At 53.1% G+C, this 14,827-nt stretch overlaps 1 protein-coding gene across 2 annotated transcripts in view; it reads left to right on the top strand.

Annotated features, from left to right (window-relative positions):
• The window catches only part of TLN1 (talin 1), a 31,287-nt gene that overhangs the window by 11,643 nt on the left and 4,817 nt on the right, over positions 1–14,827 (top strand). Inside the window, exons 13-49 of one of the 2 annotated variants that reach the window (XM_049895311.1) lie at positions 58–238; positions 427–540; positions 649–757; positions 969–1,177; positions 1,326–1,424; positions 1,820–1,870; positions 2,433–2,600; positions 2,924–3,218; positions 3,819–3,985; positions 4,646–4,774; positions 4,934–5,050; positions 5,148–5,261; positions 5,470–5,604; positions 5,758–5,886; positions 6,059–6,161; positions 6,294–6,502; positions 6,888–7,007; positions 7,216–7,413; positions 7,612–7,751; positions 7,939–8,032; positions 8,140–8,229; positions 8,344–8,466; positions 9,560–9,703; positions 10,201–10,362; positions 10,604–10,744; positions 10,838–11,019; positions 11,450–11,582; positions 11,803–11,904; positions 11,995–12,165; positions 12,259–12,408; positions 12,521–12,622; positions 12,702–12,821; positions 13,569–13,715; positions 13,889–14,055; positions 14,199–14,382; positions 14,473–14,598; positions 14,698–14,814. In XM_049895311.1, the coding sequence (XP_049751268.1) occupies positions 58–238; positions 427–540; positions 649–757; positions 969–1,177; positions 1,326–1,424; positions 1,820–1,870; positions 2,433–2,600; positions 2,924–3,218; positions 3,819–3,985; positions 4,646–4,774; positions 4,934–5,050; positions 5,148–5,261; positions 5,470–5,604; positions 5,758–5,886; positions 6,059–6,161; positions 6,294–6,502; positions 6,888–7,007; positions 7,216–7,413; positions 7,612–7,751; positions 7,939–8,032; positions 8,140–8,229; positions 8,344–8,466; positions 9,560–9,703; positions 10,201–10,362; positions 10,604–10,744; positions 10,838–11,019; positions 11,450–11,582; positions 11,803–11,904; positions 11,995–12,165; positions 12,259–12,408; positions 12,521–12,622; positions 12,702–12,821; positions 13,569–13,715; positions 13,889–14,055; positions 14,199–14,382; positions 14,473–14,598; positions 14,698–14,814 (5,242 nt within the window). The remainder of the gene's footprint in view (positions 1–57; positions 239–426; positions 541–648; positions 758–968; positions 1,178–1,325; positions 1,425–1,819; positions 1,871–2,432; positions 2,601–2,923; positions 3,219–3,818; positions 3,986–4,645; positions 4,775–4,933; positions 5,051–5,147; positions 5,262–5,469; positions 5,605–5,757; positions 5,887–6,058; positions 6,162–6,293; positions 6,503–6,887; positions 7,008–7,215; positions 7,414–7,611; positions 7,752–7,938; positions 8,033–8,139; positions 8,230–8,343; positions 8,467–9,559; positions 9,704–10,200; positions 10,363–10,603; positions 10,745–10,837; positions 11,020–11,449; positions 11,583–11,802; positions 11,905–11,994; positions 12,166–12,258; positions 12,409–12,520; positions 12,623–12,701; positions 12,822–13,568; positions 13,716–13,888; positions 14,056–14,198; positions 14,383–14,472; positions 14,599–14,697; positions 14,815–14,827) is intronic. The other variant, XM_049895312.1, reaches the window with a different exon arrangement.

Below are 14,827 nucleotides of genomic sequence, written 5' to 3'. Positions count from 1 at the left end.
GGAAGGGGCTGAGAGGAGGAGGGTGCTCTGAGCACTCCATAGCATGCCCCTCTCTAGGTCGACAGTCCTTCAGCAGCAGTATAACCGCATAGGGAAAGTGGAGCACGGCTCTGTGGCTCTGCCCGCCATCATGCGTTCTGGAGCCTCGGGCCCTGAGAATTTCCAGATGGGCAGCATGCCACCTGCCCAGCAGCAGATTACCAGTGGCCAGATGCACCGAGGACACATGCCTCCCTTGGTAAGAGTGCCTCCCTCCCGCCAAGGTACCCAGCCTTTTTCCCACCCTCAGCCAGGCAGAGCCGGGAGTTCAGCAGGCTTTTCCTGTGTCCCTGATTGTATTCCTCTCCCTAGCCTGGTTCTCTCTCACCTTCTCTTTCCTCCAAATGTTCCAGTCCAGTCCCTGTCACTCCTCCCCTTGTCTTTTAGACTTCAGCCCAACAGGCGCTCACTGGAACCATCAACTCCAGCATGCAGGCTGTGCAGGCCGCCCAGGCCACGTTGGATGACTTTGACACTCTGCCCCCTCTTGGCCAGGATGCTGTGAGTATGGGATAGAGGAGAGGTCAGAGGTACTGAAGCTGGGACTTCAAGGGATAGGGTTGGGGTGAACCAAACCTGAGCAGATCCTGAGATTTTTTCCTCTTTCAGGCCTCAAAGGCCTGGCGTAAGAACAAGATGGATGAATCAAAGCATGAGATCCACTCCCAGGTGGATGCCATCACAGCTGGTACTGCCTCTGTGGTGAACCTGACGGCAGGTAAGCTGGATGCCAACCTGTATGTGTCTGGTGGGGGGGATGGGGAGTGAGTATGCGCAAGCATGAGTGTGACTGTGCCCTGACTCACGCTGGAAGGAACGATGTGTACTATATGTCTCCCCCTCAGGCCATGTGACTAACTGGCTGTGCTTCTTCCCCAGCCTGTCTTCTAGCCATCCCTCACACACGCTTCTCTTCCTCCTTCCCTTAGGAGACCCTGCAGAGACGGACTATACGGCAGTGGGCTGTGCAGTGACCACAATCTCCTCCAACCTGACAGAGATGTCTCGCGGGGTGAAGCTGCTGGCTGCCCTGCTGGAGGATGAGGGTGGCAGTGGCCGGCCCCTGCTGCAGGCTGCAAAGGGCCTTGCAGGGGCCGTGTCAGAACTGCTGCGTAGTGCCCAGCCAGCCAGCGCTGAGGTCAGGGGCCATGGAGTGAGGCTGGTGTGCAGACAGGGTTGGAGCCCAGGGAGAAGGGGACACGTCCAAGTTGCAAAGAGGAAGTGTGGACCCTATGGGCACGTGGGCAGGGGTGGAGCAGCTTCTGACTGGTGTTCACTCTCCACAGCCCCGTCAGAACCTGCTGCAAGCAGCTGGGAACGTGGGCCAGGCCAGTGGGGAGCTGTTGCAGCAAATTGGGGAAAGTGATACTGACCCCCACTTCCAGGTTGGTGACTTACCCAACCCCTCAAGCCCCCGCTTCTAAGGGAAACTCTGGTCCTGAATCCAGCTCCTGGTCCCTGCCTCTATGAATTGATCCCTTACAACAAACCTGAAACATTTTTTCTAGAGGATGACACTGGGAACCTCTAGTCTCTTTTTTGAGTTGAGAATTCAGAACCGCTGAATCTAAACTTCAATCTACTAGCTCACCTTTGATGATTTTTTTTTTTTTGTAGTTCCTGACTTCCACATACATACCCCTTACCCCAACTGGAGGATGAACTTCCCTCCAATCCTTTAGACCACATCCCCCTGAGGACACTGTTCCTCTAGTTCTCCCCCAACCCCACCCTATGCCAGTTTTCTCAGCTGACTTTTCATCCTGGATTTCCCACGCAGATATGTGCACCCAGAGGGGCTGGGGTTCCATCTCCCCCCGATTCCCCTACGGTAACGGCCTCTGGCCTGGGCCTTCCCAGCTTTGTCCTCTCTGAGCCGCATACACTCGTTTCTGCACCTCTCCCCCAGCCTCCTAGGGGAGCGGAACATGATGGGAGATGGGGAGGCATTGCCCAGGCAGGATTTGGGGAAATGGGATCAGGGAGGGTAGTACAGGGCCTTGTTCCCAAGACTCCAGGATGACTGCTTCCAAACCAAGATTGAGACGAAATGGAGAAATGAAGCTGGGGGTGGGAGAGGCCCCGAGCAGCACCTCGCTCCTATCCCTTTGTTGACAGCACTGTCCCTGCCCCCCATCACGGCCGAGTGTATCCGCCTCATGCATTTTTTCCCTTGGTGTAGGCTCTGTTTCTCTTGGTGTGGGTTTGTTCCTTGGTGGGGGTTCTATCCTGCTGGGGCTCAAGGCAGGGGCTTGGGGTAGGTTCTGGTTGCTCCTGCATACGCTGTCCTGTGATTGGAGTCAGTGGGGATAATGAAACAGCTTATGCCCCTGAGAAGGGTCCTTGGATGCCAAGCCCAGTCTCAGGCTATGCTAACTGCTGTATCCTCACAGGACATGCTCATGCAGCTAGCCAAGGCAGTGGCAAGCGCTGCAGCTGCCCTGGTCCTCAAGGCCAAGAGCGTGGCCCAGCGGACAGAGGACGCAGGGCTTCAGACCCAGGTTATTGCTGCAGCAACTCAGTGTGCCCTGTCCACCTCCCAGCTGGTGGCCTGTACCAAGGTGAGCCCCAAAGGTTGCTGTAGCCTGTGCCAAGGGGTGATAATGCCAGAAGAGATTTTGGTTCTCCACATCTCATTATCCCTCCCAGTGACTTGTGAATACCAAAAATACCCCACCTTGTGACACCTTGGTGCCCTGGTGGTGCATTTGACTGCTAGCCAAAAGGTCGGCAGTTTGAATCCACCAGCCACTCCTTGGAAGCCCTATGGGGGCAGTTTTACTGTGTCCTACAGAGTCACTATGAGATGGAATTGACTCAGTGCCAGTGGGTTTGGTTTTGGTTTTTCATGACATCTTCCCCTTATATACTTTCTGACACACAGGTGGTGGCACCTACAATCAGCTCACCTGTTTGCCAAGAACAGCTGGTAGAGGCCGGACGACTCGTGGCCAAAGCCGTGGAGGGCTGTGTGTCTGCCTCCCAGGCAGCCACGGAGGACGGGCAGCTGTTGCGAGGGGTAGGAGCAGCAGCCACAGCTGTCACCCAGGCCCTGAATGAGCTGCTGCAACATGTGAGGGCCCACGCCACTGGGGCTGGGCCTGCTGGCCGCTATGACCAGGCCACTGACACCATCCTTACTGTCACCGAGAACATCTTCAGCTCCATGGGTGATGCTGGTAAGGAACCGCCCCCTCAAAGGAAGACAGAGAGCCCCAGTGAGGTTCCCCAAGCCCATTATATCTTCCCTGCAGGCCAACCACCTACCCTGTAAGGACCCAGCACAATGTCACCTTACCAGCCATGTAACCATACTCCAGTTGCTTAATCTCTCTGAAGCCTCTGATTCGCCATCTGTGAAACCAATACAACCCCAGTTCTGCCTCCCTTAGAGAGTTTGAAAGACACACCAAAGTATGCGTTAAAAAATATATACAAAGTGGCATTAAGAGAAAGCCTTCTCCACTCTACCTTACCCCTTCACCCTCAAAAGCCTTGACAAAGAACTTTGCATTCTCTCAAGACCATTTGCTGAAAATGCCCAGTGGAGACTATCCTCCCTGCCATAAAAGCTCACTGAGAAATCTGTTCCTCTCCAAGATCCTAAGCCCAGAGAAAATAATCCCAAAGAAGTCACTTCAAGAGCTTGTACCAGTTTTTTGACTGTCCCAAAAAGCCCCATCTTCCTTGCTATACCACCTGTCCCCATCCTCGTTCCCACCCCTGATACCCCTTCGGTGTGTCTGGCTTCCTCACGTGATTGTGTCTTGTCCTCTCAGGTGAGATGGTACGACAGGCCCGCATCCTAGCCCAGGCCACCTCTGACCTGGTCAATGCTATCAAGGCTGATGCCGAAGGGGAGAGTGACCTGGAGAACTCACGCAAGCTGTTAAGCGCCGCCAAGATCCTGGCTGATGCCACAGCCAAGATGGTGGAGGCCGCCAAGGTACAGACCTTTCTGTGCAGAGTTCCAGACTGGAAATAAAGGCATAGGTGGTAATTCTCAGCTAATGGAGAAGACTCAGGAATAGCAGAAAATACAAGAGAGCAAATATAGGAACACTCAGGAAGTAAATGAGCCCCAAGGCTGCAGGTGGATGGTGGGGCTTAGGCTTCCCAGACCACTCTTTGACCGTGGCAGGCAACCACAACCCTTCTTCTTCCTCTTAGTCCAAGGTCTCCTGTGCCTACCTTTCCTTACTTTGCTACCACTGACTTCCTGGGATTGCTCTCCCTCGTGGTCCCCGCTGTGTTCTGCACGTAGGCCTTCAGCTCCCCTAAGCTTGGGCTCGTCCATCTGCAGGTGTAGCCAGGTCCCCAGCTTCAGTATTCCTGAGATTCTTGCTCAAAACCAAGTCTTCTTTTTCCCAGGGAGCCCTACTCACCCCCATTCACTTGTGGTATTTGAGGGGCAGAAAACATGACCCTTTCCCCAGGCAGGATGAGAAGAAACAGTGCTACCTAAAGAAGGGATCTCAGCATGCCAAAGGGAATCCTTTCAGGGAAGACACTTAGGAAGACTTCAGGAATAAGAGACTTCTAAACTGAGTTTAGAGGGAAGAAAGAGAGCTGCTGGGTGATGACTGTCTGTCCATCCACCTCTCAGGGGGCAGCCGCCCATCCTGACAGTGAGGAGCAGCAGCAGCGGCTGCGGGAGGCAGCTGAGGGTCTGCGCATGGCAACCAATGCGGCTGCACAGAATGCCATCAAGAAAAAGCTGGTGCAGCGGCTGGAGGTGAGGCTGGGAAATGAGCTAGGAGCAGGGGATGGGTATGCTGTGGGAGGCATGAAACTGGGGGAGAGAGTCTTAATATTTCCTTGGGGGATAGGTAGCACGGGCAAGGTAGGCCAAGGTCTGTGGCCTGGGGCTTGTCCTGACTACTTGTCATCATAGCATGCAGCCAAGCAGGCCGCAGCCTCAGCCACACAGACCATCGCTGCAGCCCAGCATGCAGCCTCCACCCCCAAGGTCTCTGCCGGCCCCCAGCCCTTGCTGGTGCAGAGCTGCAAGGTGAGGCTCCAGGAAGTGAGGGATGGGGGAGGTGAGAGGGGAGGGAGACTTCCTCCCATCTGTGGGGAGATGGCTCTGACAACGTTTTCATCTATAGGCTGTGGCAGAGCAGATTCCACTGCTGGTGCAGGGCGTCCGAGGGAGCCAAGCTCAGCCCGACAGTCCCAGTGCTCAGCTAGCCCTCATTGCTGCCAGCCAGAGCTTCCTGCAGGCAAGGAACCTCTGCCCACCTCTCAGACCAGACCCTTCACACTCTCCCAAGACCCTACATCGCCCACAATTTAAATCTGCCAGTAGCCTCTTTTCCAGTTCCTACAAAGTGATCCCGAGTGCTCACCACGTCCTGACCATCGTTGGTCACTGTCCCCAAGCTCAGAGAGAGGACAGGACGCTTAATCTGCCTGTCTGTTCCCCAACAGCCAGGTGGGAAAATGGTGGCAGCTGCGAAGGCCTCAGTGCCAACCATTCAGGACCAGGCTTCTGCCATGCAGCTGAGTCAGTGTGCCAAGAACCTTGGCACTGCCTTGGCTGAACTCCGTACTGCTGCCCAGAAGGTATGGGAACCAGCTCTGGTTTTGGGTGGATGAAGGTGGAGTCATGGGATAGTGGAGAACCCATACAGAATAACCTAAAACAGGGGTAACTTTGGAATCAGTGAGACCCAGCAGTGCCTCCTATACCCAAAACCCACCTTCCTTTCCTGGTAGGCTCAAGAAGCATGTGGGCCTTTGGAGATGGATTCTGCACTGAGCGTGGTTCAGAATCTAGAGAAAGACCTGCAGGAAGTGAAGGCAGCAGCTCGAGATGGCAAACTTAAACCCCTACCTGGGGAGACAGTAAGGATTCTTAAGATGTCATTTTTACACAAATCCTGAAGTCTTCCCAGCTATGCCCCAGAGCTCCCCAAAACCTGCATTTAAACTGCCAGTTCTCCCCAAGTACCTTCTTGAGTTCCCTCTCCCCAGCTCCTGTGCCCAAGTCCCTGAGTCTTTCCATCTTCATCCCTAGATGGAGAAGTGTGTCCAGGACCTGGGCAATAGCACCAAAGCCGTGAGCTCCGCCATCGCCCAGCTCCTGGGGGAGGTGGCCCAGGGCAATGAGAATTATGCAGGTAGGTGGAAATGGGGCATGTGGTGGAGGAGGTGGGGGAAGAAGAGCTGGTGAGAGATTGGGGTTGACAGGAAACAACTGGGATCAGGACCTGGCAATCCTAACTCTTCCCTTCCTTCCTCCATCTCCCCAGGCATTGCGGCTCGGGATGTGGCAGGTGGGCTGCGGGCACTGGCCCAGGCTGCAAGGGGCGTAGCTGCCCTGACATCAGATCCTGCAGTGCAGGCCATTGTGCTTGACACAGCCAGTGACGTATTGGACAAGGCCAGCAGCCTCATTGAGGAGGCTAAAAAGGCAGCTGGCCATCCAGGGGACCCTGAGAGCCAACAGCGGCTTGCCCAGGTCAGGTATTAGGAAGGGGCCAGCTCCTTCTCTCCCCCAGGTCCCTGATTAGGGTAAAAATATCCTTAGCACCCGAGTCTCACCCACATTGGCAGAGGGTATCTTCTCAGGTCTGCGCTAGAAAGCTCCTCTCTGGATTCATCCTTCTTTCAGTCTTGGCAGAAGTGTTTCAGTTAGACTAAGGCTTGGGCCTAAATACTACCTTTGGAGGAGTTTGATCAATATCACTTGCTATTCTGACTTTGGCCTATTCAGCCGCTCCACACCCTTTCCTCTTTTGCTCTGGGAGGCAGCGGAGCTAGTTCTGTCCCATGTCCTGTGAGTAGAGGAGGGGTCTCTAGGGATTGTTTCCATTTTGACAACCCCCTCTCCTTTCCTACCTCAGGTGGCTAAAGCAGTGACCCAGGCCCTGAACCGCTGTGTCAGCTGCCTGCCCGGCCAGCGAGATGTGGATAACGCCCTAAGAGCAGTTGGCGATGCCAGCAAGAGACTCCTAAGTGACTCGGTAGGAAGACTGGGGCGCTGGGGGAGCAGAGCCAAAACACTACGGATCTCTCCTTCCTACCTCTAGACTTCTCTTTTGGCCTCACTTCCCAGACTTATCCCCTTTGATCTATCCCAGCTGATGTGCCTACTCTCCCAGCCCTTGTTTCCCAAACTCTGCCTCCTGCCATTCCCCAGCCTCCCTTCTGATGTGCTCCCTGATCCTGCAGCTTCCTCCCAGCACTGGGACCTTTCAAGAAGCTCAGAGCCGATTGAATGAGGCAGCTGCTGGGCTGAATCAGGCAGCCACAGAACTGGTGCAGGCCTCCCGGGGAACCCCTCAGGACCTGGCTCGAGCCTCTGGTCGATTTGGACAGGACTTCAGCACCTTCCTGGAAGCTGGCGTGGAGATGGCAGGACAGGCTCCGGTAGGATAGAGGGTCATGTTGCATGTCCCCTTAGAGGGTTAGGGAGGAGACACCTGTATGACCACAGAGTCCTGACCTTCTCCTGGCTCCCTCCCCTCCCCAGTCTCTAGCAGTACTTGAGTGTCTGGGAAAGAAGATTCCTTTTAGAGACAGATAAGAAAGGACTGGACAATGTGTTGACCTTCTCACCTTCAACAGAGCCAGGAGGATCGGGCCCAGGTTGTGTCCAACCTGAAGGGTATCTCCATGTCTTCAAGCAAACTTCTTCTGGCTGCCAAGGCCTTGTCCACGGATCCTGCTTCCCCCAACCTAAAGAGTCAGCTGGCTGCAGCTGCCCGGTAAGTAGGAACTGGGAAGCCCGGCCCTAGAATATTAGAGAAAGACTGGGGAGGGGGCATTTCATGAGAAATCCCTGGCTTAGAAGTGGTTACAGGCAAAAAAGGAATAGCTAGAGACTTCCTATGTATACAGGACCCAGGAATGATATCCTTTTCACCCGTTCATTCAACTTTCTGTCCTTCCCAGGGCGGTGACTGACAGCATCAACCAACTCATCACCATGTGCACCCAGCAGGCGCCAGGCCAGAAAGAATGTGACAATGCCCTGCGGGAATTGGAGGTGGGCGCTGGCAGGCTAAATACGGGCAGGTCAAGGTGGAGAAAGGTGTTCTGGGTTTGGGGGTAAAGGAGGTATCTTGGATCTCACTTCTCTCTCCCCCTATCCAGACGGTTCGAGAACTCCTGGAGAACCCAGTCCAGCCCATCAATGACATGTCCTACTTTGGCTGCCTGGACAGTGTAATGGAGAACTCAAAGGTAAGCCCTGGAGGGAGCCCTGGAGGAAAGAGGGCAGGGAGATGGATATAACTAGATGCTGCTCTACCCCTCTGAGGACAGAGTCTGACTCTCCTGATGTCCTCTGTTTCTCAGGTGCTGGGTGAGGCCATGACTGGGATCTCCCAAAATGCCAAGAATGGAAACCTGCCAGAATTTGGAGAGGCCATTGCCACAGCTTCCAAGGCACTCTGTGGCTTCACCGAGGCAGCTGCACAGGTTATTTTCCTGAAATAATTCGTGGAATAACCCCTACTTTCCCTACCTTACCTCCCCTCAGCCTTACCCACACACAGATAAACCGGGAGGTTTGCTTTTGCAAAACAAACTTGATGGAGGCAGGGTTTTTCTCCTCCTGAAGTAGATACATTTGTTGGTAATTATGGAACACCAACAACTCTGATAGCTTTAGCCTCTGAATAGTGCTGTTTTGGGTTATGATTACATTGTCCAGCTGCTAGGGCTTTTCCAGCTGCGGCTTTCTCAGTATGTACTAATTAGCATATACAAGTAATTTTTTCACACAAATATTTATTAAAATGGTGCCAGTGACCAATTTTCTAGTTGTTTAACCACTTAACCTTGCCTTTTTCTACAAAGTCAAACATAAAACTACCTTTTATTAGCTCTCAGAGTATTTTGCGTTAGTATATGAATGTTCAAAACAAACTGGCTTGAAAGTTCGACTCAGACTGTTTCTTCCCTAAAAACCTTCCATTCCACTTCTTCAGCCTCCCCAACCTCCCCTTTGTCCTTTTATGTTGGGCAAAGTATGACTCAAATATTATGATGGTCTTGAAACTATAACAGTGTTTCCTTGGCAACCATTATACCCATTCCTTCCCTCTTTCCAAATCTCTAAAGCTTGGAGGTGCTATAAATGTTAATTAGCCTAACAACCTCCCTAGTTTGAGAACTGTCATTAAAAGAGGGTTTTACTCTGTGTGTGTGTGTGCCTTTCAAACTTTTTTTTACCATAATAACAAACAATTGTTATTACAGTAACAATACTTTTTACTTTAAATCTCAGCATCCACACACACATCTGAATAGAAGTTTGGTGAAGCCCTTACTATGTGATTTTCTTTTTTAATATTCTAAAATGGTTGAACATGTTTAAACAAAACAGAGTTGGTTTTCAGTTTAGTTTTACAGTGTAATTGTAATTATTAATATATTTCTACTCACATAGACCCCTGCTAAAAAACCCTGGTTTCTAAACTTACCCCTACTCCTCTTCGTAGCCCATATTACTATTCATTTCCCACGTGCAGTCTTTTTTCCTCACCCCATCCCCCTTTTCTCTCCCCAGGCTGCATACCTGGTTGGTGTCTCTGACCCCAACAGCCAAGCTGGGCAGCAAGGGCTGGTGGAACCCACACAGTTTGCCCGAGCCAACCAGGCAATTCAGATGGCCTGTCAGAGTTTGGGGGAGCCTGGCTGTACCCAGGCCCAGGTAACTCAGGGAGGAGATGCTGTGGGCAGGTCTGGATAAGAGTGCTGAGCCAGGATGGACCCACCCCTGTGGGAAAACAGGGAGACGTGGTACTTGCAGAGAAGGAGTGAAGGGTAGGGATCTATCTCCAGCTTTTCAAACACAGCTTCTCTTAGGGTAATTGTCTTCTCCTGCCATGTTTCTCATCATCATTCTTTCAGTTACTGCTAAATTCACGACAACACTATAGATATTTGCATTTTCTCTCCCACTTGCCCTATTTAGATTTATCAGTCTTATCTATCTCCCATCTCCCCCTCCCCTATACCCAGTTCATCCAGGGATATCTCTAGCTCCCCAGATCTTTACTTTTTAGGTGATTCTGTCTCCTAATTAGACTTCCAAAGATACAGCTACCCATCCATCTCCCAATGGGATATAGCTACTGGCTCCTCCTTAGGTCTGTACACTTCTCTCCCACCCTCATCGTGGTTCTTCCATGTGTCTTATCTCCTTAGGTGCTCTCTGCAGCCACCATTGTAGCCAAACACACTTCTGCACTGTGTAACAGCTGCCGCCTGGCTTCTGCCCGCACCACCAATCCAACTGCCAAGCGCCAGTTTGTACAGTCGGCCAAGGAAGTGGCCAACAGCACAGCCAATCTTGTCAAGACCATCAAGGTTCCCAGTGTTTGAATTCCCAGCATCTCCCTGACCTGTCCAGCTTCTCTCCTCTGAGTCTCCCATCATTCTCTGAGACCTTCTACCAGATCCCATCTGCCTGAGCCCAAGCCCTTTCCAATCCACACTGATCGTCACCAACCTCTCCCCAAACCCCTTGAAGCCTTGAGGGGGAGATTTGGGCTTTACTTCCTATGCCTACAGCCTGAGTCCTGAGGTCCTCTTTTACTCCTGGTTTTAGGCATTAGATGGGGCCTTCACAGAAGAGAACCGGGCCCAGTGCCGAGCAGCAACAGCCCCTCTGCTGGAGGCTGTGGACAATCTCAGTGCCTTTGCATCCAACCCTGAGTTCTCCAGTATTCCTGCCCAAATCAGCCCTGAGGTGAGGCTGTGTGAAAGGAGAACTGATGGGCCAGCTTAGCACCTATCTTCTGGGGAGTCTTAAGACTGACCTCCCTGCCTCCCCTTTCCCTAGGGCCGGGCTGCCATGGAGCCCATTGTTATCTCTGCCAAGACAATGTTGGAGAGTGCTGGGGGACTAATCCAGACAGCCCGGGCCCTGGCAGTCAATCCCCGGGACCCCCCACGCTGGTCAGTGCTGGCCAGCCACTCCCGTACTGTCTCAGACTCCATCAAGAAGCTTATTACAAGCATGAGGTATTAAGAGGGTTGAGAACTAGTGTGATTGGAGGACATTGTGGCAGAATGGAGGGGCTGGGCACCTAGGTGCGATTAGATGGCATAGCGCTGGAGGACACCTGTCCAAGATTTGGGGGACAGGGAAGAAGATAGGCTAACCCTGTTTTAAGAGGAGATCTTTACTCTCTGAATAGTGATGTTTTGAGTCATGATTACACAGTCATATGGTAATTCTAGGGAGGCCTGGTGGCACAGTGGTTAAGAGCTATGGGAGCTATGGCTACTAACCAAAAGGTCAGCCGTTCAAATCCACCAGCCATTCCTAGGAAACCCTATGTGGCAGTTCTGCTGTGTCCTATAGGGTCACTGTGAGTCTGAATCAACAGCAGTGAGTTTGGGTTTTTTTGTTTGTTTGATGTTGGTGTTGGAGCCTGTGATGTGTCTGCAGGGACAAGGCTCCAGGGCAGCTGGAGTGTGAGTCAGCTATTACAGCTCTGAACAGCTGTCTGCGGGACCTAGACCAGGCTTCCCTCGCTGCAGTCAGCCAACAGCTTGCTCCTCGTGAGGGAATCTCTCAAGAGGTGAGGGGGAAGAAGGTTACACAAAAAATTGAGTCTGGTAAGAGAGATATTAGACTTGAAGAAGATGGGGGATCAGAGAGTGGGCTTCACAGGGACATTGAGGGGTTGGGGCCTGCCAAGGTGGGTTAGTTAGTCCATTGTGGAGGGACGAGTGGGGTTCTGTGCAGCCAGAGGGTCCTCTTCCGGGTCAGAGTCGGGGTTGATGTCGCTTGCTCCCTAGGCCCTGCACACTCAGATGCTCACCGCAGTTCAGGAGATCTCCCACCTCATCGAGCCACTGGCCGGTGCTGCCCGGGCTGAGGCCTCCCAGCTGGGACACAAGGTACTTGGGAAGACAAGTAGGGAGTCCTGGGGAGGAAGGGTGAGAGAGTGTGCCTAGCCCTGCTGACCCCATTCTAACTCCCTGCCTCAGGTGTCCCAGATGGCCCAGTACTTTGAGCCACTCACGCTTGCTGCAGTGGGTGCTGCCTCCAAGACCCTGAGCCACCCACAGCAGATGGCACTCCTGGACCAGACAAAAACTTTGGCAGAGTCTGCCCTGCAGTTGCTGTATACAGCCAAGGAGGCTGGGGGTAACCCCAAGGTATGAGGGCTGGAGGGGGTGTCTAGCTGCTAGAAGAGATCGGAGAAGCAGGAACAGTGCAGCGCGTCCACTCACTCACTCCTGCCCCCACAGCAAGCAGCTCACACCCAGGAAGCCCTGGAGGAGGCTGTACAGATGATGACAGAGGCCGTAGAGGACCTGACTACAACCCTCAACGAGGCAGCCAGTGCTGCTGGGGTCGTTGGCGGCATGGTAGACTCGATCACCCAGGCCATCAACCAGGTTAGAGTCTTGGGATGCCTGTGGGCACTGAAGCCACCCTGGGCTAGGGTCCTCAAGCACATTGGCAGACACCCTGACACTCTTTCTCCTTCCACCTTCCTTACCCCCTCAGCTAGATGAAGGACCAATGGGTGAACCAGAAGGCTCCTTCGTGGATTACCAGACAACTATGGTGCGGACAGCCAAGGCCATTGCCGTCACTGTTCAGGAGATGGTGAGTTTGGGAGATTATAAGAGGACTGCCCTTGGAGAGCTGAGTTTGGACATAACTTCACTTCTACCATTATCATCAGGTAACCAAGTCAAACACCAACCCTGAGGAGCTGGGCCCTCTCGCTAACCAGCTGACCAGTGACTATGGCCGTCTGGCCTCCCAGGCCAAGCCTGCAGCTGTGGCTGCTGAAAATGAAGAGGTAAACACGGAGGCAGCACTCTCCTTCCCACAACACCTCACCGGGAATCCCAGTGGCCTGCCCCATATTCCCATCATGTCAGCCTCTGGGGCTGCCCCACTCGCACTCCCTCTACTCTTTCATAGGCAGGGGGACATACCCTAAAGGCCATACCACTAAAGAGTGATCAGGGCTCTGTAGGCACAGGGACAGAAGCCTTCAGTCACAGGAATAACAGCTCAGGATCTAGATACTTCTCCAATTCTGGGCCTACAGCTGCTTCTCAGCTATGCTGCAAGTTTGGGTTCCCTTCATAGTTCTTCCTTGTGGCAAACCCATGAAGTTCTTCCTTCCTTAAGCTCCTGGCTTTCCAAGAAAGCAAGTAATTGGATCTTAGCCTGACACACCAAATCCTTATCTTCAGTATCCCATCCCTGACCCCATACAGGCCAAATTGTAATCTATGGCTCTCTGATTCAAACAACCAAGCATCAAGTACTTCTTTCCCTCCTCCCCACCACAGTTAACACAATCCTTACCAGTTGGTGCCTACGTGCTAACATTTTCCATGTGTAGGAGGTGACCTCCTGTCTAAGGGATATGAAACAGAAAAGGTCTATGTGCTGGGATTTTTCTCATAGCTCCTTTAGTCTATGATGCTTGTTTTTCCCAAGTCCTTACTGACTCCTCCATGACACACCTCCACGCATAATGGGGTGCTCTGAGTGCATCTGGTAAAATTTGTCTCTCTTTTCCATCTGTTCACAGATAGGTTCCCATATCAAGCACCGGGTACAGGAGCTGGGACATGGCTGTTCTGCTCTGGTCACCAAGGCAGGTGCCCTGCAGTGCAGCCCCAGCGATGCCTACACCAAGAAGGAACTCATAGAGTGTGCCCGGAGAGTCTCGGAGAAGGTGACTGTGCTCACCCTGGGCATATCCCTGAGTTTGCCTCCCCAGGCCTGCAGACTTTCTCTTCCTCCCCCAGCCTTCCCAGCCTCTATCCTTGTTCCTTCTGCCTGGCATGGGTGACCTTTCCCTTTCACATGGTACCTTCTCCAGTCACCATGCGACTTTCTCTACCCCAGGTTTCCCATGTCTTGGCTGCACTCCAGGCTGGGAATCGTGGCACCCAGGCCTGCATCACAGCAGCCAGTGCTGTGTCTGGTATCATTGCTGACCTTGACACCACCATCATGTTTGCCACAGCTGGCACACTCAATCGTGAGGGTGCTGAAACTTTTGCTGACCACCGGTGAGAGGGGGAACTGGGCCTGAGGGAGTCAGGTTGGGGGAAGGGGCCAGAAGAGGCACGATGTTTGGGACAGACCTGGATCTGGAACCTTGGAAAGACTGAAGTGGGTAGGGGAGACCTGACTGGACTGGGCCTTCCCTCAGGGAGGGCATTTTGAAGACTGCAAAGGTGCTGGTAGAGGACACCAAGGTCCTGGTGCAGAATGCAGCTGGGAGCCAGGAGAAGTTGGCTCAGGCTGCCCAGTCCTCCGTGGCTACCATTACTCGCCTCGCTGATGTGGTCAAGCTGGGTGCAGCCAGCCTGGGAGCCGAGGACCCTGAGACCCAGGTATCCACCTGACACCCATAATTCTGCCCAGAACCATTTCTTGGTCCCCTTCTTCCTCCCACAGACCACAGTTTCCTCTCTCTCACACAGGTGGTTTTGATCAATGCTGTGAAAGATGTGGCCAAGGCTCTGGGAGACCTCATCAGTGCAACAAAGGCTGCAGCTGGCAAAGTTGGGGATGACCCTGCTGTGTGGCAGCTCAAGAACTCTGCCAAGGTTGGAGGGAATGAGAACAACAGCAGGAGAGGGAGGGGATTAATGTGCTTTCTCCTGTTCCTGAAAATCATCCCCTCCCCCACTCTTCTGATGCCCCAGGTGATGGTGACCAATGTGACATCATTGCTGAAGACAGTGAAAGCTGTGGAAGATGAGGCCACCAAAGGCACACGAGCCCTGGAGGCAACCACAGAACACATACGGCAGGAACTGGCGGTGAGAGAAAGGG

The sequence above is a fragment of the Elephas maximus genome, chromosome 9 (assembly GCF_024166365.1).
Source record: "Elephas maximus indicus isolate mEleMax1 chromosome 9, mEleMax1 primary haplotype, whole genome shotgun sequence".
Lineage (NCBI taxonomy): Eukaryota > Metazoa > Chordata > Mammalia > Proboscidea > Elephantidae > Elephas > Elephas maximus.
The sequence above is the reverse complement of the archived record's forward strand: the minus strand, read 5'-3'. Positions and strand labels throughout refer to the sequence as shown.